The 23,203-nt window shown below is 43.2% G+C and overlaps 1 protein-coding gene across 2 annotated transcripts in view; it reads right to left on the bottom strand.

Annotated features, from left to right (window-relative positions):
• Positions 1-3,059: 3,059 nt before the first annotated feature.
• Positions 3,060-23,203, bottom strand: part of gldc (glycine dehydrogenase (decarboxylating)) — a 177,164-nt gene continuing 157,020 nt past the window's right edge. For both annotated transcript variants that reach the window (XM_060845597.1, XM_060845605.1), the window contains 2 exons: positions 12,336-12,416; positions 3,060-3,668 (listed from right to left, as the gene is read on the bottom strand). In XM_060845597.1, coding sequence (XP_060701580.1) covers positions 3,525-3,668; positions 12,336-12,416 — 225 coding nt within the window. In that variant the 3' untranslated portion in view covers positions 3,060-3,524. The remainder of the gene's footprint in view (positions 3,669-12,335; positions 12,417-23,203) is intronic.

Below are 23,203 nucleotides of genomic sequence, written 5' to 3'. Positions count from 1 at the left end.
AAGAGCACCTTCTACTATCAAAAGACTGCTATTCAAAAATGCTCTTTACTAAAGGTACCTTTTTCATATGAAAATTCTGTACAGCAGAAGACTGAAGACAACCAAGGGAGATGTGCAAACAGGAAAATCAACACCAGAGATGAAAGCCACTGTCTGGTTTTGAAAATTGATTTGCTGTAAATTTATTAGAGGCTTTATTGGATCAGTATATTGTTTTAGAGTGGGGATGTAGATAAACTTTTAAGAAAAAGGAGGCTTAGAGTTGTAAATAGTTATTGTTTAATGTTCACTTTGGAGTTAAAGAATAAAGTTTTTTTTATTTAAATAGTGGAATTTGGATAGTTCTGTCACTCATACTTTCACAGATTATGAGGCAAAAAAGTGAGCTTTTCTGTACGTTTGGTTTAATTAGCAGAAGGGTTTACAGCCATGTCGTACAATTGAAAGGGGGTGTAAGAGCAGAGGAACCTGGGTGTAGATGCCCACAAATCTTTGAAGCAGGTGGATTTGGTTGCATTAATAGGGCCATAGAGTTCATGAGTAAGGAAGTGATATTAAACTTTCATAAGATAATAACAGAAACAAAAACAAAACAAAATCAGAAGTTGCTAGAAAAGCTCAGCAGGTCTGGCAGCATTTGTGAAGAGAAATCAGAGCTTTTTCTTCGGGTCCGGTGCCCCTTCCTTAGAAGGCACTTGTTAGATCTTAGATGGAATATTGCAGACAGTTGTTGGTGCCACATTATAGGACAACTATGAATGGACTGGAGAGAGTGCAGAATATAAGCATGGTTTCAGGAATAAGAAACTTCAGCATTGAGGATAGGTTCAGGAAGTTGGAATAGCTTTCCTTGGAGAGAAATCCGAGAGTAGATCTGATTCTTTCAAAATCATGAGTGGGCTGTATGGAGTAGATACTAGAAGCTGTTCCCACATGTAAAAATAATGAGCACTTATAGATTTAAAGTGAAATGCAAAAAAAGCAAGCTTGACATTAGGAAAAACATTTTTACACAGTGAGTTGTTAGGGTATGGAACTACCCTGCCTGGAAATGTGATGGAGTCTTCAAGAGAGTATCAGATGATTATATGGTTAGAAACGCTGTTCAGGGATTTAGGAAAAAGCTGAGATGGGTAATAGAACCAATGTAGTCATAACAGGCCTAATAGAGTCATGGAATCATAAAAGGTACCCAGCACAGAAACAGACCCTTCTGTCCAACCCGTCTATGCCGACCAGATACCCTAAACTAATCTAGTCCCATTTGTCAGCACTTGGCCCATATCTCTCTAAATCCTTCCTATTCATATACCCGTCCAGATGCCTTTTAAATGTCGTAATTGTACCAACCTACATCATTTCTTCCAGAACACACACACACACACACATCACCCTCTGCCCTCTGAAAATGTTGCCCCTTAGGTCTCTTTTAAATATTTCCCCTTTCACCCAAAACCTATGCAGTCTAGTTCTGGACTCCCCTACCCCAGAGAAAAGATCTTGTCTATTTACCCTACCCATGCCCCTCATGACGTTATAACCCTCTCTAAGGTCAGCCCTCAGACATCGACGCTCCAGGGAATGATTTCCTTCTGGACTGTAACAATTCTGTAATTTTGTGACATGGTATCAGTAACTTAGGCTAACACCAATAAGTAGGATTGGTGGCAGTGAATTGACCCAGAGCATCCTCGATGATTTCGGCTGACATGACTACAACAGATACCATGTCAATAACAAGGTAGATTTCACCACACATACCAACACAGAGCTTCCCTTTTGTTCTTATTGTTATCCCCTTCACTTTCTCATGCTCAATATCTATTCTGTTTCTAACATTTGCTCAGGTTTGATGAAAAAATCACACACTCGAATGTTATCTGTTTCTCTCTCCACAAATCAGTTGAGTTTCTTTGGTGCCTCAAGTTTTTTTTCAGATATCTAGAATCTGTAGTATTTAGTTTTTGACTTCCTTCTAGTGTCCATCCAATTTCTTGTTCCTGCAGCCACAGCAATTGGAAAGATATGATGGGCAGATCAGTGACAGATGGAGTACTGTATAACCATGAAAAGTGGGAAATTATGCTCTTTGGATAAAGTAACAAGATAAGAGAGTACTTGATGAATGGTAGGATCCCAGGAAGCTCAGAGGAACAGAAGGATTTTGAGGTTCCTGTCCACAGTTCCCTGAAGGGCGATGGAGTGTTTAATAGAGTAGTTAAGAAGGTATATGGACGGTTACATTTACCAGTTGTGGCATAGATTATAAGAGCAGGGAGGTTTGTGTTAATGCTATATAGGACTTTGGTTAGGCCACAGCTAGAGTACTGTGGTGCAGTTCTGGTCACTGCATGTAAGGAGGATGCGATTGCACTGTAGGGGAGGTGCAGAGGAGGTGCACTAGGATGCTATCTGGGTTACAGCATTTTGGCTATGAAGAGAGGATGGAGAGGCTCAGGTTTTTTTTCTTATGGCACAGAAGGTCAAGAGGGGATGTGATCTAAGATGAGGGGGAGCATGGACACAGTGAATAGAAGCAGCTATTCCCCTTAGTTGGAGGGCCAATCACAATGGGGGATCATTTTAAGGTGAAGGGCAGGAGGTTTAAATGAAATTTGAGGACATTTATTTTCACCCAGAGGGTGGTGGGAATCAGGAATACACTGCTTAGAGGTCAGTAGTGGCGGGAAAGATCACAAAGTTTGAAAAGGAAATTGTGGATGAACACCTGAAATGTCATGACATTCAAAGCTACGGGCCAAGTCTGAAAAATGGGATTAGTTTAGATAGATCAGTGCGGATTCTATGAGCCAAAGACCTCTTTTGAGCTATATGTCTCTATGACATCCCATAACATTTTTGATAAAAAATACATTGGGGTGCCTGAAAGTTACTTGTAAAAAATGTGAATGGATTGAACATTACAAGTCTGATGATTTTCTTACCAGGCTAAGTGAAAACATATGAAAATCAATTCAAGAAATTTTATTGGAATGATAAGACATTTAAAATTTACATTGTCTTTAATTTCCATTAACCAGCTATTGCTGGTTACACTTACAGAAGGATTGGCAATTACAAACAAGAACATCCAAAGTAAACATTAAAAATACTACCTTCTAGGACCACTTTGTCACTCAGTCAGTGTATGGTCCGATAACCTGCTGCTTCTCCAACAGTACTATAGTGAACATACTACATTACAGTTTCAATACATCTGCAACCAGGGTAGTTCTCAACTCAAGGCAAGATAAAAGTGCACAGGATCAAGGCCACTTAAGCAACTCGATGCTGCTCAATTTTGAGGCACAGAAAACCGTCAGATAAAGTGTGGCTGAGACATAGTGTCTACTTTTCAGAAACCATTAGCAGCTGTTTCAATACAAATTGAGATATTTGACTTGCCAGTTCTTAATTTGCAAAATAAAACAACAAAAACAAGAATCAAGAATTTGGGTCTTATCAACAGTAATTATTCACTGAACCCAACACCTGCAAAACAAAAATCCATTCTATGATGAAGCTTACGATGAAGCTCGCTTCTGCTCTGTGAAGGGTGATTCATAAGCTTCCATAGGCGGGCAGGAACAGACCAAATGCTGATCGCCATAGAGGTCATCAATTCGAGCAATTGTCGGCCAAAATTTGGTTTCTGGTTTCACAAATTGCTGAAAAACAGTATGTTTTACGTAAGTATATGTAAAGGTACAAGTGTATTCCATTTTGAACAAGCGGCGAGGAGAGAGGGCGGACAGAAACGAGGGCTGCCAGGTAGGTAAACTTTTCCCACTTAAAAAAGGGACTTATCTTGAGAGTCGGGCCTCCATTTTGAACAGAGGAGGGAGGACAGAGAGAAGCCAGGGCTCCGGGAAGTTTTTAAGTGGGTGAGATCTAAACCCAAGATCTACACCATAGGGCCTCCCTCCCACCCACCTCCTCTAACCTTACTAAAAGTCTGTAAATTTGGTAAATTTTCTGGTTTTTCTCACTTCTTTTCCTTTTCTTCTCTTCCTTGTTTAGTCCTGTGTGGGCTTTCAGATTAGCGGGGTATGGCTGATAGGGCAGTTGCATGTTCCTCCTGCAGAATGTGGCAGGTGAGAAATACGATACAGGTTTCTGCTGACCACATCTGTGGGAAGTGCACCCAACTCCAGCTCCTCGAAAACAGAGTCAGGGAACTGCAGCTGGATGAACTGCGGATCATCCGGGAGGCTGAGAGAGAAATTGAGAGAATGTACAGGAAGGTGGTCACTCCTCAGACATAGGATAAGGACAGCTGGGTTACAGTCAGGGGGAGGAAAGGAACAGATACAACAGGGATCCCCTGTGGCCGTTCCCCTCAGTATTAAGTATACCGTTTTGGATACTGCTGGTGAGAACGGCCCACCAGGGGAAAGTCATAGTTATCAGGTCTCGGGCACTGTGGCTCAGAAGGGAAGAATAGAAAAGCACTAGTGGTAGGGGCCTCAATAGTTAGACAGCTTGACAGGAGACTTTGTGGTCAGGAACGTGGGTAGAACAGGGGCAGGAATGGCTGTTGCAGGTTCCAGGGTTTAAATGTTTTAGTAGGGTCAGACATGGGGGTAAAAGAGGGGGAGGTGTGGCATTGCTTGTCAAGGATAGCATTACAGCGGTGGAAAGGACAATGGAGGAAGATTTGCCATATGAGGTAGTTTGGGCTGAGGTTAGAAATAGGAAAGGTGAGGTCACCCTGTTAGGTGTTTTCTACAGGCCTCCCAATAGTCCGAGAGAAGTAGAGGATAGTATTGCGAGGATGATTCAGGAGAAGAGTGAAAGTAGCAGGGTGGTTGTTATGGGGGACTTTAACTTCCCAGATATTGACTGGGAAAGCTATAGCTCGAGTTCGTTAGATGGGTTGGTGTTTGTCCAATGTGTGCAGGAGGGTTTCCTGACACAATATGTAGACAGGCCAACAAGAGGTGAGGCTATACTGGATTTGGTTCTAGGTAATGAACCAGGCCAGGTGTTAGACTTGGAGGTAGGTGAGCACTTCGGGGACAGTGACCACAACTCGGTGACTTTTACTTTAGTGATGGAGAGGGATAAGTGTGCACTGCAGGGCAAGAGCTATAGCTGGGGGCAGGGAAATTATGATGCGGTGAGGCATGACTTAGGATGCGTGGATTGGAAAAACAGGCTTCAGGAGAAGAACATTAATGATATGTGGAGATTGTTCAAGGAACACCTATTGAGTGTCCTTGATAAGTATGTACCAGTCAGGCAGGGAGTAAAGGGTCTTGTGAGGGAGCCGTGGTTTAATAGGGAATTGGAATCCCTTGTGAAAGGGAAGAGGGCGGCCTATGTAAGGATGAGGCGTGAAGGTTCAGTTGGGGCGATTGAGAGTTATAAGGTAGCCAGGAAGGATCTGAAGAGAGAGCTAAGAGCAGCGAGAAGGGGACATGAAAAATCCTTAGTTGGTAGGATTAGGGAAAACCCAAAGGCTTTCTATAGGTATGTCAGGAATAAAAGGATGACTAGGGTAGGTATCGGTCCGGTCAAGGATAGTAGTGGGAAGTTGTGCGTGGAGGCGGAGGAGATTGGTGAGACACTAAATCAATACTTTTCGTCAGAATTCACTCAGGAACAGGACTCTGTTGCTGGTGTGAATATTGAGTCACAAGTGATTAGAATGGATGTCCTTGAAGTATGTAGGGAGGAGGTTCTGGGAATACTGGAAAGGATGAAAATAGATAAGTCTCCTGGGCCTGATGGCATTTACCCTAGGATCCTCTGGGAAGCTAGGGAGGAGATAGCAGAGCCATTGGCCTTGATTTTTATGTCGTCATTGTCAACGGGAATAGTACCAGAAGACTGGAGGGTAGCGAATGTGGTCCCCTTGTTCAAGAAGGGGAGTAGGGACAGCCCGAGTAACTATAGGCCTGTGAGTCTCACTTCTGTTGTGGGCAAAGTCTTAGAGAGAATTGTAAGGGATAAGATTTATGAACATCTGGATAGGAATAATGTGATCAAGGATAGTCAGCATGGTTTTGTGAAGGGCAGGTCGTGCCTCACAAACCTTATTGAGTTCTTTGAGAAGGTGACTAAGGAGGTGGATGAGGGTAAAGCAGTAGATGTGGTGTATATGGATTTTAGCAAGGCGTTCGATAAGGTACCCCATGGTAGGCTAATGCAAAAACTACGGAGGTATGGCATTGAGGGTGCATTAGAGGTTTGGATTAGGAATTGGCTGGCTGGAAGGAGACAGAGGGTAGTAGTTGATGGACTAGGTTCATCTTGGAGTGCAGTTACTAGCGGTGTACCACAGGGATCTGTTTTGGGACCGTTGCTGTTTGTCATCTTTATAAATGAGCTAGAGGAGGGGCTTGAAAGCTGGGTGAGCAAGTTTGCAGATGACACAAAGGTCGGTGGAGTTGTGGACAGTGAAGAAGGATGTGGCAGGTTACAGCGGGATATAGATAGGTTGCAGAGCTGGGCAGAAAGGTGGCAGATGGAATTCAATGTAGCTAAGTGTGAAGTCATTCACTTTGGTAGGAGTAACAAGAAGATGGATTACTGGGCTAATGGTAGGCTACTTGGTAGTGTGGATGAGCAGAGGGATCTTGGTGTCCATGTACACAGATCTCTGAAAGTTGCCACCCAGGTAAATAGTGCTGTGAGGAAGGCATATGGTGTACTGGGCTTTATTGGTAGAGGAATTGAGTTCCGGAGTCCTGAGGTCATGTTGCAGTTGTATGAGACTCTGGTGCGGCCTCATCTGGAGTATTGTGTGCAGTTTTGGTCGCCATACTATAGGAAGGATGTGGAGGCATTGGAATGAGTGCAGAGGAGGTTTACCAGGATGTTGCCTGGCATGGTAGGAAGATCGTATGAGGAAAGGCTGAGGCACTTGGGCCTGTTCTCATTGGAGAAAAGAAGGTTTAGGGGAGATTTGATAGAGGTGTATAAGATGATTAGGGGTTTAGATAGGGTAGACACTGAGAACCTTTTACCGCTAATGGAGTCAGCTGTTACTAGGGGACACAGCTTTAAATTAAGGGGTGGTAGGTATAGGACAGATGTTAGGGGTAGATTCTTTACACAGCGGGTTGTGAGTTCATGGAATGCCCTGCCAGTAGCAGTGGTGAACTCTCCCTCTTTATGGTCATTTAAGCAGGCATTGGATAGGCATATGGAAGTTATTGGGCTAGTGTAGGTTAGGTAGGATTTGGTCGGCGCAACATCGAGGGCCGAAGGGCCTGTACTGCGCTGTATTTTTCTATGTTCTATGAACGGGACTCCTGGAAGGTAGGCTACCTCCCCGGTGCCAGGGTCTGGGATGCCACTGATTGGGTTTACAGGATTTTGAAGGGGGAGGGTGAGCCGTCAGGAATAGTGGTATATATTGGCACCAATGATATAGCCAGGAAAGGGATTGAGGATGTGAAAAGTGACTACAGAGAGCTAGGTTGGAAGCTGAAGAGCAGGATGAGTACAGTAGTGATCTCAGGTTTGCTACTACTGCCACAAGACTGTTCCTCACCTCACTGTCAGTGAGTGCAGCTTAACATGTGGCTGCGAGGTTGGTGCAGGAGGGAGGGCTTCAGATGCTTAGACCATTGGGATGCTTTCTGGGGAAGGTGGGACCTGTACATGAAGGGCGGGTTGCACCTGAACAGGGGGGGGCACAAATGTCCTGGGTGGGAGATTTGATCGTGTGGTTCAGGAGGATTTAAACTAGTTTGGCATGGGGGTGGGAATCACAGCTCCATATCTGAGAGGGGAGTAGCTGTAGTTGGGGCAGTGATAGGATGTAGCGAATCTACCGGGAAGATTTTTCACATGATGAAAGAAAGGGATCGGTTAAAGTGTGTCTGCTTTAATGCAAGGAGTGTCAGAAATAAGAGTGATGAACTTAGAGCATGGATCAGTACTTGGGAATATGATGCTGTGGCCATAATGGAGACGGGGGTGTCACAGGGGCAGGAATGGTTGCTTGATGTTTCAGGGTTTAGATTGGTTAAAAGAACAGGGAGGTTGGAAAAAGAGGAGGGGGCGTAGCATTGCTCATCAGAGAGTGTATCACAGCTACAGAAACAAAGGTTGTTAAGGAAGATTTGTCTACTCAACTGTGTCAGCATGGGTTGAAGTTAGGAACAGTAAGGGAGCAGCCACCTCATTGGGGGTTTTCTACAGACCCCCTAATAGCAGTAGGGACATGGAAAAACTCATAGGCCAGTAGATTTTGGAAAAATTCAGATGCAGGGTCGTTGTTACGGGTGACTTCAACTTTCCCAATATTGACTGGAACCTCCTTTGTGCAGATGGTGTGGATGGAACCGTTTTTGTCAGATGTGTTCAGGAGGGTTCACTCACTCAGTACGTAGACAGGCTGACGAGGGGAGGGGCCAATTTGGATTTGATGCTCGGCAATGAGCCAGTACAGGTGTCAAAACTTGCGGTGGGAGAACACTTTGGTGACAGTGATCACAACTGCCTCACATTTAGCATTGCCTTGGAGAGTGAAAGGAGCAGTTACCAAAGATTATATTTAATTGGGGAAAAGGAAATTATGACGCTAACAGACAGGAGTTGGGAAGTACAGATTGGGAGCAATTGTTCCACAGAAAGGGCAAACAGACAATTGGAAACTGTTTACGAGTGATGCACAAATTTGTTCCTTTGAGACAGGCAAGAAGGGGGTAGATTAAGGAACCTTGGATGACGAGAACAGAGGAACTGCTCGTCAAAAGGAAGGAAGCAGCTTACGTAGGGTGGAGGAAGCAAGGATCTAGCACAGCTTCAGAGGATTACAGGCTTACTAGAAAGGAGTTCAGAAATGGACTGAGGAGGGGGCATGAAAAAGACTTGGCAGGAAGGATGAGGGAAAACACAAAGGCATTTTACTCATACATGGAGAATAAGAGAATGATCAGGGAGAAGGTAGGGCTGGTCAGGGATAGTGTGGGAACTTGGGTGTGGAATCTGAGAAGATAGGGGAAGCCCTAAATGAGTTTTTTTTTTGCTTTGGTTTTCACTAAGGAAAGGGACCTTGTTGTGAATGAGAACTTTGAGAAGCTAGAAAACAGACTTGAACAAATCAAGATTGAAGAAGTTGATGTGCTGGAAATTTTGACAAACATTAAGACTGATAAGGCCCCAGGGCCAGACCAGATTTATGCTAGTTTGCTCCAGGAAGCGAGAAAGGAGGTTGCTAAGCCGCTGATGAAGATCTTTGCTTCCTCACTCTGCAAGGCAGTCATACTGGAGGATCGGAGGGAGGCGAATGTTGTTCCTCTTTTCAAGAAGAGGAATAGGAAAATCCCTAGCAATTACAGTCCAGTCTGTCTTATGCCTGTGGTCAGCAAAGTTTTGGAAAGAACTTTGAGGGATACAATTTATGACTATTTGGAAAAGCAAAACGTGATTAAAGGCAGTCAGCATGGCTTTGTTGGGAGCAGGTCATGCCTCACAAATCTTATTGAGTTCTTTGAGACAGGTCGACAAAGATTGAGCAGTGGTTGTGGTGTATATGGACTTCAGCAAGGTACTTGATAAGGTTCCCCATGGTAGGCTCATTCATAAAGTCAGGAGATATGCGATACAGGGAGATTTGGCTGTCTGGATTCAGAATTGGTTGGCTGACAGAAGGCAGAGAGTGGTTGTAGATGGAAAGTATTCTGCCTGGAGGTCAGTGTTGAGTGGTGTCCCACTCGGCTCTGTTCTTGGGCCTCTGCTCTGTGTAGTTTTTATAAGTGACTTGGATAAGGAGGTTGAGGGGTGGGTTAGTAAATTTGCTGATGACACAAAGGTCAGAGGTGCCATTGATAGTATCGAGGTCTATTGCAGGCTGCAGCATGACAGACAGGATGTAGAGCTGGGCTGAGAAATGGCAGATGGATTTCAACCTGGGTAAATGTGAAGTGATGCATTTTGGAAGATCAAACTTGAATGCTGAATATAGGTGCTGAAAATGTGTTGCTGGAAAAGCGCAGCAGGTCAGGCAGCATCCAAGGAGCAGGAGAATCAATGTTTCGGGCATGAGCCCTTCTTCAGGAGCCCTGAAGAAGGGCTCATGCCTGAAACGTTGATTCTCCTGCTCCTTGGATGCTGCCTGACCTGCTGCGCTTCTCCAGCAACACATTTTCAGCTCTGATCTCCAGCATCTGCAATCCTCAATTTCTCCTGCTGAATATAGGATGAAAGACAGGATTCTTGGCAGTGTGGAGGAACAGAGGGATCTTGGTATTCAACTGCATAGTTCCCTCAAAGTTGCCACCCAAGTGGATTAGGTTGTTAAGAAAATCTATGGTGTTTTGACTTTCATTAACAGGTTTTGCTGCGAGGTTTTGCTACAGTTCAACAAGACCCTGGTGAGACCACACTTGGAACATCGTGCCCAGTTCTGGTCACCCCATTATAGGAAAGATACAGAGGCTTTAGAGAGAGTGCAACGAAGGTTTACCAGGATGCTGCCTGGACTAAAGGGCTGGAGGTTGACTAAGCTCGGACATTTAAGTGACTGAAGGACATGTACATGGACAGCAGTGAATTGAGGGGCACATAGGTTAGGTTATTTTATTTTAGATTAGGAATAATCCTCAGCACAACATCGTGGGCTGAAGAGCCTGATCTGTGCTGTACTTTTCTATGTTCTATACAAATTAGTGCAGGACTTATACACTTAATGGTAAGATCCTGGGGAGTGTTGCTAAACAAAGAGACCTTGGAGTTCAGATTCATAGTTCCTTGAAAGTAAATTTGCACTCAGATAAGATAGTGAGGAAGGAGTTTGCTTTCCTTTATTGGTCAGTGCATTGAATATATAAGTTGGGAGGTCACGTTATGGCTGTAAAGGACCTTGGTTAGGCCACTTTTGGAATATTGTGTGAAATTCTGCTCTCCCTCCTATAGGAAGAACGTTGTGAAACTTGAAAGGGTTCAGAAAAGATTTACAAAAACGTTGCCAGGGTTGGAGGATTTGGGAGAGGCTGGACAGGCTGGGGCTGTTTTCCTTGGAGCATGGGAGGCTGCAGAGTGACCTTATCAAGGTTTATAGAATCACGAAGAGGCATAGATAGGGTAAATAGACAAGGTCTTTTCCCTGGGGTTGGGCAGTCCAGAACTAGACTGCATTTGCTTAGGGTGAGAGAGAAAATATTTAGAAGGGACAAAAGGGGCAACTTTATGATGTAGAGGGTGGTGCATGTATGGAATGAGCTGTCAGAGGAAGTGTTGGAAGCTGATACAATTACAACATTTAAAAGGCATCTGGATGGATACATGCATAGGAAGGGCCAAATGCTGGAAACAGGTCAGATTAGGACATCTGATTGGCATGGACGTGTTCGACTGATGGGTCTGTTTCCATGCTGTACAACTCTATGACTCTATATGCGTTACTCAATACAACTTAGTTGACAAATATTTTACAGTTCCTGAAATACAGTGAAAAACTAAAGGTTGCAGGGCTGGTGAAAGCTGAAACCATTTTTATGAAGTAGGCAGTGATTAAAACCCACAAAATGAGAAGTAGCATTATCGTGTCATGCTTTGCCTACAAGTGAAAGATATAGATGATTTTCTCCCCCTAATTACCAAGCCATTTAATGTGCTTCCCCCAAAAAAGAAAACTGGCCATAAAGCCAGAGACATAAGCACCAAATGAATTATTGGAAAAGGGTTGTGAATGCAGGTTAAAACCACTTTCACTAGACCCAGCAAACTGTAGCAAATTATTAAGATCAAGACCTTTACAACATTCCAAAATGGACACTCAACATCAGCTGGACTGGCTTGGAACCACAATATAAAGAAACAGTGTCAGTATCTGCTGAGGTCAGTTACACAGCCAAGAATGTTTGGACACAGGGATATACACAACTGCAATAATCTACTTGGCAGGATCAGTGAAAATTCCAGAACGTGCAACGTTCTTGGAGTGGTATGCAATTTCTAAACATTGTGTTAACAGGGCACAGACAATCCACACATGCACATTTTAAACAAGGATAAAAATTTGAAAATGCAGCAGGTTAAAAATTGGGGAAACATGCTGATGACAAGTTTGGGCTCAGGAAGCAGAGCCTTTAACCACGTTGTTTCGTGCTCTTCAAATACAAACAAAACAAGGGTTCGAGAAGGGAAATGGGCACTCTTTTTGCAAGGGCAGATAAGACAGGTTACAACAATCAAGTAGATGCTTGTGCAGTCAAAGAAAGCCAAAAATGGAAAACCAAAAATGGTAAGGGCCACATAATGTGGCGTGCTAACATGCTTGTGGAAATAGAGCTACTGAAACAATATTATGTACCATACACATATTGAGCCCCAGATAATATAATTGCTTTTGTCTTTACATTTAGAGATGGACTTACCAATGGGAATGCAGCTTGCTCGCGAGAGTAAGGACGGTCCCAAATTGGAGCAGCAATACAAGCCAGTGTGTGTGGAGACATCTTTAAAAGAAAATAACGTGCATTTTTACTCCTAATTAAGATTTTAAAAATCAGTAAGTGGAAAAGAAGAAAGAAAGACTGCAGTGGAGTCAGTGAAAATTCATACACCACTGTTTACCGTGACATTCTCTGCCCATTCCATGGATGGTCAGCCTTCCAAATGGGAAACAAAATTGCCCAAGATGTAAATGGGAACTAAGCTCAATGGCTACATTTGTGGATGACATTAAGGTAATGAAGGCAGTCACCTCCAAAACCTGAACAGGATAAGTTGTAGGAAGATTTGGTCTGAACAAACAAAATCAGAGCCGATGTCGGCCACTTGTATCCGCTGGTGTGCTCAGCCATTTGACAAAGATCTGATTGCAGCCTCAATGCTACCTTTCCTGTCCTCCTATAACCTTGTCAATCAAGGATCAAACTCAGTCTTAATAATGTATTCAATGACCATCCACTTTCTGGAGAAGAGAATTCCTCAGACTAAAAATTCTAAGAGGAAATAAATCCTTTCCATTAGTATCTTAAACGGGAGGCTCCTTATTTTTAAACTATGCCCCAAGTCTGCCCCACAAGGACAACATCCTTTGAACAGCAATCCTCTCAAGTCCCTTCAAAGCCTAATATGTTTCAATAATATCACTTCTTAATTGAAGAGGTATTTATAGATCAAAGGCACAGGAGCAGAATTAGGCCATTCAGCCGATTGAATCAGCTCTACTATTTGATCATGACTGATATGTGTTTCAAGCCCATTTTTCTGCCTTGTCCCGGTACCCCTGGATCCCCTTATCATTCAAGAACCTATCTATATCGGTGTTAAATACACTCATTGACTTAGTCTCCATAGCGCTGTGCAGCAATGAGTTCCAGAGACTAACCACACTCTGGCTAAAGCAATTCCTCATCTCAATTAGAAAGGGACATCCTTTCATTCTGAGGCTGTGACCTCAAGTCTTATTCTTTCCTAGTGGAAATATCTCCACATCCACTCTATCAAGGCCTCTGTTAGTTTCAGATCGCCCTCATCCTTCTAAACTCCATCGAATAAAGGCAGAGAGTCCTCAACCACTCCTCTTAATGTCAAGTCCTTCTTCCCTGGAATTATTATTGTAAACCTCCTCTGGAACCCCTGGAACACCAGCACATCCTTCCTTAGATATGGGGCTCAAAAGAAAATTTTGCAATCTGTTCAAAAGATGTTACTATAATCTGGCGTGAGTGGGACTTGAACCTGGTCTCCTTGTTCACAGGTAGGGACACTACCACTGCAGTACAAGAATTCTTACTTCTCATTCTCCTAAACTCTGAAGGATTTAGCTCCACTTGTCCAACACTATTTCAGAAGAAAGCCTCATTGCAGGAATCTGTTGTATGAATTGTCTCTACACTTTCTTTAATGTAATTTTATCCTTTTAAAAATGTCTGTTTTGTAGCCAGGAGTATGTCCAGACATTACACCTTTCTCACTGAAAAAAGGGCCATGGAGACAGCCAATCACAGATGATTCAATGTGTCAATTCTCTGACCAGTCAGCACTGAGTTACCTGGTTTGAATTTAATCTGTTAACTAAGACGAGTGCATTGCCACATCAACCAGTAATCAACTGGCATCCTTTCCTCAAGTTGTATAAATTGTTGCTTCCTTTCTGAATTGATTTTCTTGTAATTCAGAACTGATGAGAACAAGACAAAAGCTTCATGTGTCTTTTGAGCGAAGTTTAAATTCTTTTTAAATATGGAAACCTAAATTCTAGACAGTACTCCACATGTGGTCTCACCTGTTCGAGCAAAATCTCCATACATTTATAAACCATGGCTCTTGTAACAAACACAAACATTCTATTTGCCTTCTAAATCACTTGCTCAATCTGCTCATGTACTAGGAAGCACAGTTCCCTCTGGACTTTGTGATCTGTAATCTTGCTCCATGTAAATCTTATGCTGCTTTTGTAATTTTTCTGCCAACGTGCAGAAATCACATTCATCAACATTATTCCTCACCTGCCAAACTTTTAAACATTCACTTAATCTGCCTATACCTCTTTGTAGACTTCATCCACCAAAAGCTCTTTATTTCGTGAAGATGCCAAATTGTTCTTGGGAATCCAAGTATTTACTTGTTCTCTTCATCTGTCTTGCTTGTTACTTCCTCAAATAATTCCAATCAGTTTGCATGAGTAATTTGAAATATGCCTCATATTAGGAGCAGGTCTGGAGGAGAACGTCGATTAGGGAATTTGGTCTTTAAGGTTTTAGAAGGATTTCTATGCTCTAAGAAGGTTTACCACAATCCATTTTTCCTAAACTGCTGAAATGACTCAACCTTGAGGCTTGGCTGCAGTACCGAAAGGTAAACTCTTAAAAAGGAGCCATGACATTTCCTCAAACCTTGTCTTTCTGTTCCATTTCCTCTTCCCCCTTCTGCAAACAGCATGAAAACCAGCATTTTCCAGTTCTTTTCAGTTTGGAAGGAGACCCATATTTTGATTTGAAACATTAACTCCATTTCTCTCTCCACAGATGGTGCCAGATCTGTTGAGTTTCTCCAGCATTTCTGTTTTCAATTTCACCTCCTGCTCTTACAGGTCTTTTCCCTGTACAGCATCCATCCATCCAGCCACCCACAACAATTTGTCATGGGATCCTGGTGGGAAAAAAAGTTTGGAAATCCTACTGATAATAGATTGTAGCAATCAATCTTTAACAACATTGTCATCACTATACGTGTAAGTAGCAGGATGGCAGAAGGCAACCTGATAGAATATAATCTTCTGTCTGTCATTTCCTATTGTTTTACAGTTAAAAGCTGTCATAGCCCTGTGTATTGTAAGGAATGCCAGGTTATGCCTCTATAGTGTCATTTGAAAATGACTGCTAAATAATTGTGCACCTCACTTTGAAGTCATTCATAATGAAAACATTTACAACCTAAAACTTTTCCACCCAACCACTCGGATTTAGTTCAGGACAATCATTCTATCGAAGCTCGAACTCAAGACAAATATTCCAAATGATGTTTCAATTGCAGACGTTCACAACAATGTCTGACCTCCGCCCCTGCTTACCCCAAACCGACAAACTAAAACTTCACATTAGTCTCAGCACCTTAACATTTCCAGTCTGCAAAGAATGGGAAGTGACTCTGAATTAAGATACAAACACTGCTTGTCTGATCTATATCTGGTAGTGAGACCAGACTCAGGCCTTTTGACATTTGAAGGGTTGAACCATGAGCTCATAGGCAAAGATGAAAGGAGTACAGTAAAAGATTTATGGTCTTATGTGATGATGGTTGTGTATCCCCCCCATTAGAACACTGTGTCTACAATTCATAAAGCAACAGTATGAAGTATCTGGTTCTGAATAAGTAAAGGTTCTTAACTAGTGATCAGGTGAGGATAATGAGGCTTCTAATTTAACAAATTATGTGCTTTGATAGCATTGATACACTCATTGTTGAGACACTACAGTACAGTATATTTCTCATTTATGAAACCACACAGAAAATTCTCAACTGAAATCCAAAGCTCCCACCAACACACAAGAACTTAGGGAGCACTTGTCCTAATGAAATAACCACATACAGCCGTTATAGTTCCATCAATAGATTTAATTACTGACTGCATGCTGAAACTATCTGAAACATAAATCTCATGTAGTATTAGCTAATTACAGCATGAACACTATTGCATTGTATGAGGATTTGTTTTCACAGTATTCCTAGTTTCCCATTCAACTCATGGCATGTTGGCACAACAAGTGTTTTATCAGACATTGATGACTGCCAGTTATATGGAGATTTTTTTTAAAAGAAGACCCTCAAGTTACATTGCCAGACAGGCAAAATTGTTTGACTAATTTATTTACTGGAACTATAGTCACAATCTGGTGATAGCAAATTATCAGTCTATTTGGGAAAGGGATGCAGCATGAAGCAGAGTATAAAACAGACTGGGGTCAGTGTTGAGCACCTCCACCCAAGATTAATTTCCTTGGTTCTGAAGAAGGGTCAGTGGACCTGAAACGTCAACTCGGATTTCTCTCCATCAATGCTGCCAGACCTTTTGAGATTTTCCAGCCATCCCCTTTTTAAAAATAATTTTACTCACCAATGAACTGAACAGAATCAACTGTCAGCTTCTAATGGAAATCATTGAACCAACACATTAACTCTCTGCTTTTTCTTCAATTTCAATTTGAAGCAATAGCTGGCTTTGGTTAATTATATTTGGTAATGCTCAATAGTTTGAATGCTGGAAATTTGCATTTACCCTTAAGAATTGATACAGATTTGACTGTGAAGTCAATAGTTTCTCAGATTTAGCTATGTCCATAATTTACTGTTAAGACCTTTCATTTATTGTGCCATTAACAACGTTTCTGGTTGTTAGTGCCACTTCCAAATGTATTTCCACAGTCTCTCCTTTATTAAAACATGTTATTTGTTCCTGGGATACGGACTTCGCTGGCTAGGCCAGCATTTGTTGCTCATCCCAAATGCCCTTAAAAAAGTGATAGTGAGCTGTCTTCATGAATTGTTGCAGTCTATGTGCTACATTCACAGAGATGATAGGGTCAGAGTGTGAATGTCATAGGCAGTGGATGGGGTGCTAATCAAGCAGATTGCTTAGTCCTGGATGGTGCCTTGAGTGTTAATAGAGCTACACTTGTATAGGCAATTGGAGTAATCCAACACTCTCCTGACTTTTAACTTGTGGATGGTGAATAGGTTTTGAGGAGTCAGGAAATGAGTTAGTTAGTGCAATATTCCTAGTCTCTGATTTATCCTTGAATCTACAGAATTCATATGATTAGTCCAGTTCAATTTTTGATCTATAGTTATTGATCATGGCCAGATTCGTGGTAGTGGTTTTGAAGAAGGGGGTGACGCTGATGACTTCAAGGGATGATAGTTATTGCGTGGTACTTGTGTGGTGCGAATGTTACTTGCCACTTATCAGCCCGAACCTAGATTTTATCGGTTCTGAGGGAGCATCACTGGACTTGAAATGTTAACTCTGACTTTGTTTCAGAGATGTTGCATGACCTGCTGAGCTTTTCCAGCTGCTTCTATTTTTGTTTCTGATTTACAGCATTTGCAGTTCGTTTGGTTTTTATTTAGATACTGTCTAGGTCATTGCTTATATGGACATGGACTGCTTTCGTCTATGAGGAGTCGTGAATGGTGCTGATCATTGTACAATCATCAGCAAATAGCCCCACTTCTGACCTTCTGATGGTGGGAAGGTTGATGAAGCAGCTGAAAGTGGAATGAGTATACACTTGAAGAGAAGGCTCTTGTGGAGTCTGCAAAATCAGGAAACTTGGTGGGCTGGGTCAGTGAACTAGATAGGAAAATTTGATTCTCCATGGCAGGTTAAAATGAAGAGATAAAGTCCTCATGCTCCAGACTACCCCCATGTAGGTCGACCCAATCATGTCAATCATCCGCCATGCCCACAGTGACTTCAATCTTTCCCCGGTTCAGAGAAAAACCAATTGAAGCACTAGCCAGCATTGCTTTTGTTTCATACATTTTACCTTCCTTAAGAGCTGAAAGCATATCTTAGTTCTCAGGAGAATTAAACTATGTGAAATTGCACTTCTTTACATGAGAATAAAATTTAAACAAATATTTTTTTGACTCAAAAATAGCTTCATTCTGAGGCTAAAAACCTGAGGGGATTGAGGAACCTTAGTTGATAAGTTGAGTTTTGGAGCCATCACTCAGGGAGTGTTTAATATCCAGAACAATCCAATGCTGTTGCATTCAGCCAGCTCAGTAAACCTAGATGCCAATACATTGCAGTTGCTGGAAATCAGAAACAAAAACAAAAACAAGCTGAAAAGACTCAGAAGGTTAGATGGCATCTAATTAACAGACAAGTTAATTTTTCAGCTAATATCTCCTGCAGCCACCAATTCTGACAAAGGATCAATATTACAAATATTAATTTCCCTGTTCTCTCCAGGGAGATTGAGATCATAGAATGCCTACATTATGGAAGTTGGCCTTTGGCCCACTGAGTCCACACTGAGCGTCCAAAACGCATCAAACCCACACCCATCTCCCTTTAACCCTCGCTAATCCATCTAGCCTGCACATCATGGAAAATTTAGCATGGCCAATCCACCTAACATGCACACCTTTGGACTGTGGGAGGAAACCAAAGCACCCAGAGGAAACCCACACAGACATAGGGAGAATACAAACTCCACACAGTCATCTGAGGAGAGAATGGCACTGAGGCAGCAGTACTAACCACTGAGCTACTGTGCTGCTCCAGATGTTGCGTGCTTTTAGCATTCTCTATCTTCTGGAGAACTGAAGGGCATTCTGAACTTTAAACCCATCAAATTGCAAACTTTAATAAATATCAAACAGACAGCTTTGGAAAGGTGATTTTAAAGTTGCAGTTATAAGTGAAAGATCGCCACCAGCAGGGTATTATTAGTACTACAACTCTAGAAATAGTTGCTGATGTCTTCAGGTTTCCATATATCTCTGTGCCATCACTAGGCAGGCACTTTGTCTGATAGAAAATTTTAACCCTTGATATGTTTCAGTTTTATAATTTCAACAAGAAAGTAGAAACAGTTGCCGAATGACTACCTATCAAATAAATTCATCAACTTTACTACTTTGGTTGGATAAAACATTGTTTTACGTCTTATTTTGTCCATTGCAGGTATTAGTGCTGGCCAGAGTCACAAAAATAGTGCTGCAAGTAGTAGTGCTGGTGAGAGAAACAAGAATGGAGCCAGGGATGCGGTATTTGAGCTTTGACGGTCGGCAGGAGAAGCTGCTGTTGTCCTAGTTGGAGAAGGTTAATTCTCCAATTCAATAAATGATGAAAAGTCTGGGGCAGGGTAGGGAGGGAGAAAGTGTCCCTGCTGATGGAAGGCCTGGAGAATGACCGGGCACATTTTCAAGAAGAAAGGAGGAGAATTTTGTTTTAATGCCATGAATGGTTGGAATCTGTAATGCTCGGTATGGGAGCATGGTGCAGGTTGGCTCAATCAAGGCCTTCAAAAGGGAAATGGACAAATATCTAAAGAGAAGAAAAAAAACTGCAGAGCTCCTGTGCAGTGGAATTTAACAAGGAAGACCACTGGGGTAAGTTATAACTGCACCAACTGACTGACTACAACTGACTACAGCAAACCACTTTGAAACAGATGTGAACCAGGTGACATGAGAGTCCAGTGTGCTACTAACTTAACCTTGAAGACAATAAAATCAAGTTTTACATTAATGAGCATTTGTGGTATGCAAACATATTAGAAGCATGAACTAATCACAGGCTGACATGAAACTCAACACACCACAAACAGTCCGTTGATTTCATCTCTGCATCTCAGCCCCCTGTCACCATTTTCAAGGTTCAGCTCCCTGACTAATCCATTGCACATCGCACTCCTTTCTCTTGTAAACTCCATAACAAACCCCTCCACTGTGAGTGTGCAGCAGACAACGCAGGACTATACTGTGAGACTCATCTGCTGTGTCTCTGATTTGCTGCTCTATTGGTTGCGTTTGATCAACTTCAGTCCTTCACCCTCTCCTGTAGTGGCAGAGGGTCTGAAGGGTACAACTGCCTGCTGAGTCTGTGCCTGGCCTGAGCTTATGCTTTGTGTTAGCTTCAGCTCTAGCCTGGCACAAAGATAGAAGTGGAACCCCTGCCTCTTGCCAATCACCGGACCTCCATATTTGGCATCAACGTTTTTCTCTGCAACTGATTCACCATGTCTCTGACATCGACACTCCTTTGGGAGTTCCTCCATTAAAGCATTCTCTGGTCCTCCACCAGTCAAACAGCTTCTGACTTCACCTGTCTCTGAACTTGGAGAATGGTTTGTTGTTGCTCTACACTGGCTCCATTTACCACGGTAGGGTTTATGACGTTGACTCTGGTTTATTTCGTACTGCTTTTCCTTTATTCACCATTCACAATTAAAATATAAGCATCTTAATTAATATGGAACAACTTCGGTTATCCAAATATCAATTATCCATGTTTCGGATTATCAGAACAATATCTGAAGGTCCGGCAAAAATGTTACACCAAAGAGGTGTGATCGACACTGGTGCAATTATTGTGTCTTTTGTTTACAGTTCTCTAGTTTGACCTCAGTCGGTCACTTTAAACAGTGTTAAAATAATTTTAACATAAAAATGGCTGACATACTGAAGGATTAAATAGCATGGCAAAATCAGGGGTGTCTTCAGTCACGCTACGACTTTGCTCAGAGTACATATTTGTAAGAAGTGATCAAGTTTGTTGTTGTTATCATGTCTGTGAGCATTTGTTTACGATCAGATGAGTTGTCTGAATAGTTATCCAAACAAAATACTCCCTGCTCATCTCGGTCAGATATTTGAGATTGTTCTGTACTACATAAGTCTACACAAATTAATTTTGCCACCTGCCCTTATAGGAATAAATTTTAAATTGTATTCCTGACCCAAGTCCATCATTTTCCATTTCTATTTCATGGTCTTCTGCCCTCTATTTACTGCTGTTCTCACTAGGCCCCTGAGCCCCCTTCATCTGGTGTTATATTTCCTTTCATATCTTCCCTCTTGGGTGTGCTGCTGTTTCTATATCTCAACCCTAACTCTTCACTGTGCTTCAAGCCTCCTACTCTCCTGCCACTTTTACTGGTTTGACTCCCACTTAGCGAAGCCAATCCCTCCTCTTGTATCTCTCCTGATATCTTTCAAAGTGTCCATCGAGGATCTCATCACAGTCAACCCTCCTGCCAGTGCATCTGTTGACTCACTCACCTCGTTCTGTCCATCTCCCCTTTTGCAGTGCTGATCCTGTGGATACTGCCAGTGCTCTAGCTCCCACCCTCCCCTTTTGCAATTGCTTTCAGACTGTTCTTTCATTAATGAACCACGTGTTTGTAGTCCACATGCTTCTGTTGGATCATTCCAATAACAGCCTGGATAAAGGGCTTTTGCCTGAAACGTCAATTCTCCTGCTCCTCAAAAGCTGCCTGACCTGCTGTGCTTTTCCAGCACCACACTCTCGACTCTAATCTCCAGCATCTCCATCCTCAATTTTGCTTCATGACAACAACAGCCCAGCCTTGACTGAAACCTGGGTCAGGATAGTGACACTTTTCCCAACTAACTGAAGTCTCCCTGCTTCTGGATCAGTGGTGCCGGAAGAGCACAGCAGTTCAGGCAGCAGCCAATGAGCAGCGAAATAGACGTTTCGGGCAAAAGCCCTTCATCAGGAACAAAGGCAGTGAGCTGGAAGCATGGAGAAATAAGCTAGAGGAGGGTGGGTGGGGAGAGAGTGGCATAGAGTACAATGGGTGAGTGGGGGAGGAGATGAAGGTGATAGGTCAGGGAGGAGAGGGTGGAGTGGATAGGTGGAAAAGAAGATAGGCATGTCGGACAAGTCTGGACAAGTCATGGGGAGAGGGCTGAACTGGAAGTTTGAAACTAGGATGAGGTGGGGGAAGGGGAAATGAGGAAGCTGTTGAAGGTCCACATTGATGCCCTGGGGTTGAAGTGTTCTGAGGCGGAAGATGAGGCGTTCTTCCTCCAGGCGTCTGGTGGTGAGGGAGCGGCGGTGAAGGAGGCCCAGGACCTCCATGTCCTCGGCAGAATGGGAGGGGGAGATGAAATGTTGGGCCACGGGGCGGTGTGATTGATTGGTGCGGGTATCTCGGAGATGTTCCCTAAAGCACTCTGCTAGGAGGCGCCCAGTCTCCCCAATGTAGAGGAGACCGCATCGGGAGCAACGGATACAATAAATGATATTAGTGGATGTGCAGGTAAAACTTTGATGGATGTGGAAGGCTCCTCTAGGGCCTTGGATAGAGGTGAGGGAGGAGGTATGGGCATAGGTTTTTACAGTTCCTGCGGTGGGAGGGGAAAGTGCCAGGATGGGAGGGTGGATTGTCGGGGGGGCGTGGACCTGACCAGGTAGTCAGGGAGGGAACGGTCTTTGCGGAAGGCGGAAAGGGGTGGGAGGGAAATATATCCCTGGTGGTGGGGTCTTTTTGGAGGTGGCGGAAATATCGGCGGATGATTTGGTTTATGTGAAGGTTGGTAGGGTGGAAGGTGAGCACCAGGGGCGTTCTGTCCTTGTTACGGTTGGAGGGGTGTGGTCTGAGCGCAGAGGTGCGGGATGTGGACGAGATGCATTGGAGAGCATCTTTAACCACATGGGAAGGGAAATTACGGTCTCTAAAGAAGGAGGCCATCTGGTGTGTTCTATGGTGGAACTGGTCCTCCTGGGGGCAGATACAGCGGAGGTGGAGGAATTGGGAATACGGGATGGCATTTTTGCAAGAGGTAGGGTGGGAAGAGGTGTAATCCAGGTAGCTGTGGGTGTCGGTGGGTTTGTAAAAAATGTCAGTATTAATTCGGTCATCATTAATGGAGATGGAGAGGTCCAGGAAGGGGAGGGAGGTGTCAGAGATGGTCCAGGTAAATTTAAGGTCAGGGTGGAATGTGTTGGTGAAGTTGATGAATTGCTCAACCTCCTCGCGGGAGCACAAGGTGGCGCCAATGCAGTCATCAATGTAGCGGAGGAAGAGGTGGGGAGTGGTGCTGGTGTAATTACGGAAGATCAACTGTTCTACGTAGCCAACAAAGAGACAGGCATAGCTGGGGCCCATACGTGTGCCCCTTTGGTCTGGAGGAGGTGGGAGGATTCGAAGTCTCCCTGCACCAACTCTCTTCTGAAGCACCTGTGTTCTGGTCAGCATTTGCGTTAAATGAAAATATCTCTGTTACACAACTGTAAAGGTTACAGGGAGCACCA

The sequence above is a fragment of the Hemiscyllium ocellatum genome, chromosome 2 (assembly GCF_020745735.1).
Source record: "Hemiscyllium ocellatum isolate sHemOce1 chromosome 2, sHemOce1.pat.X.cur, whole genome shotgun sequence".
NCBI lineage: Eukaryota > Metazoa > Chordata > Chondrichthyes > Orectolobiformes > Hemiscylliidae > Hemiscyllium > Hemiscyllium ocellatum.
This window is presented reverse-complemented; position numbering and strand designations above follow the sequence as displayed.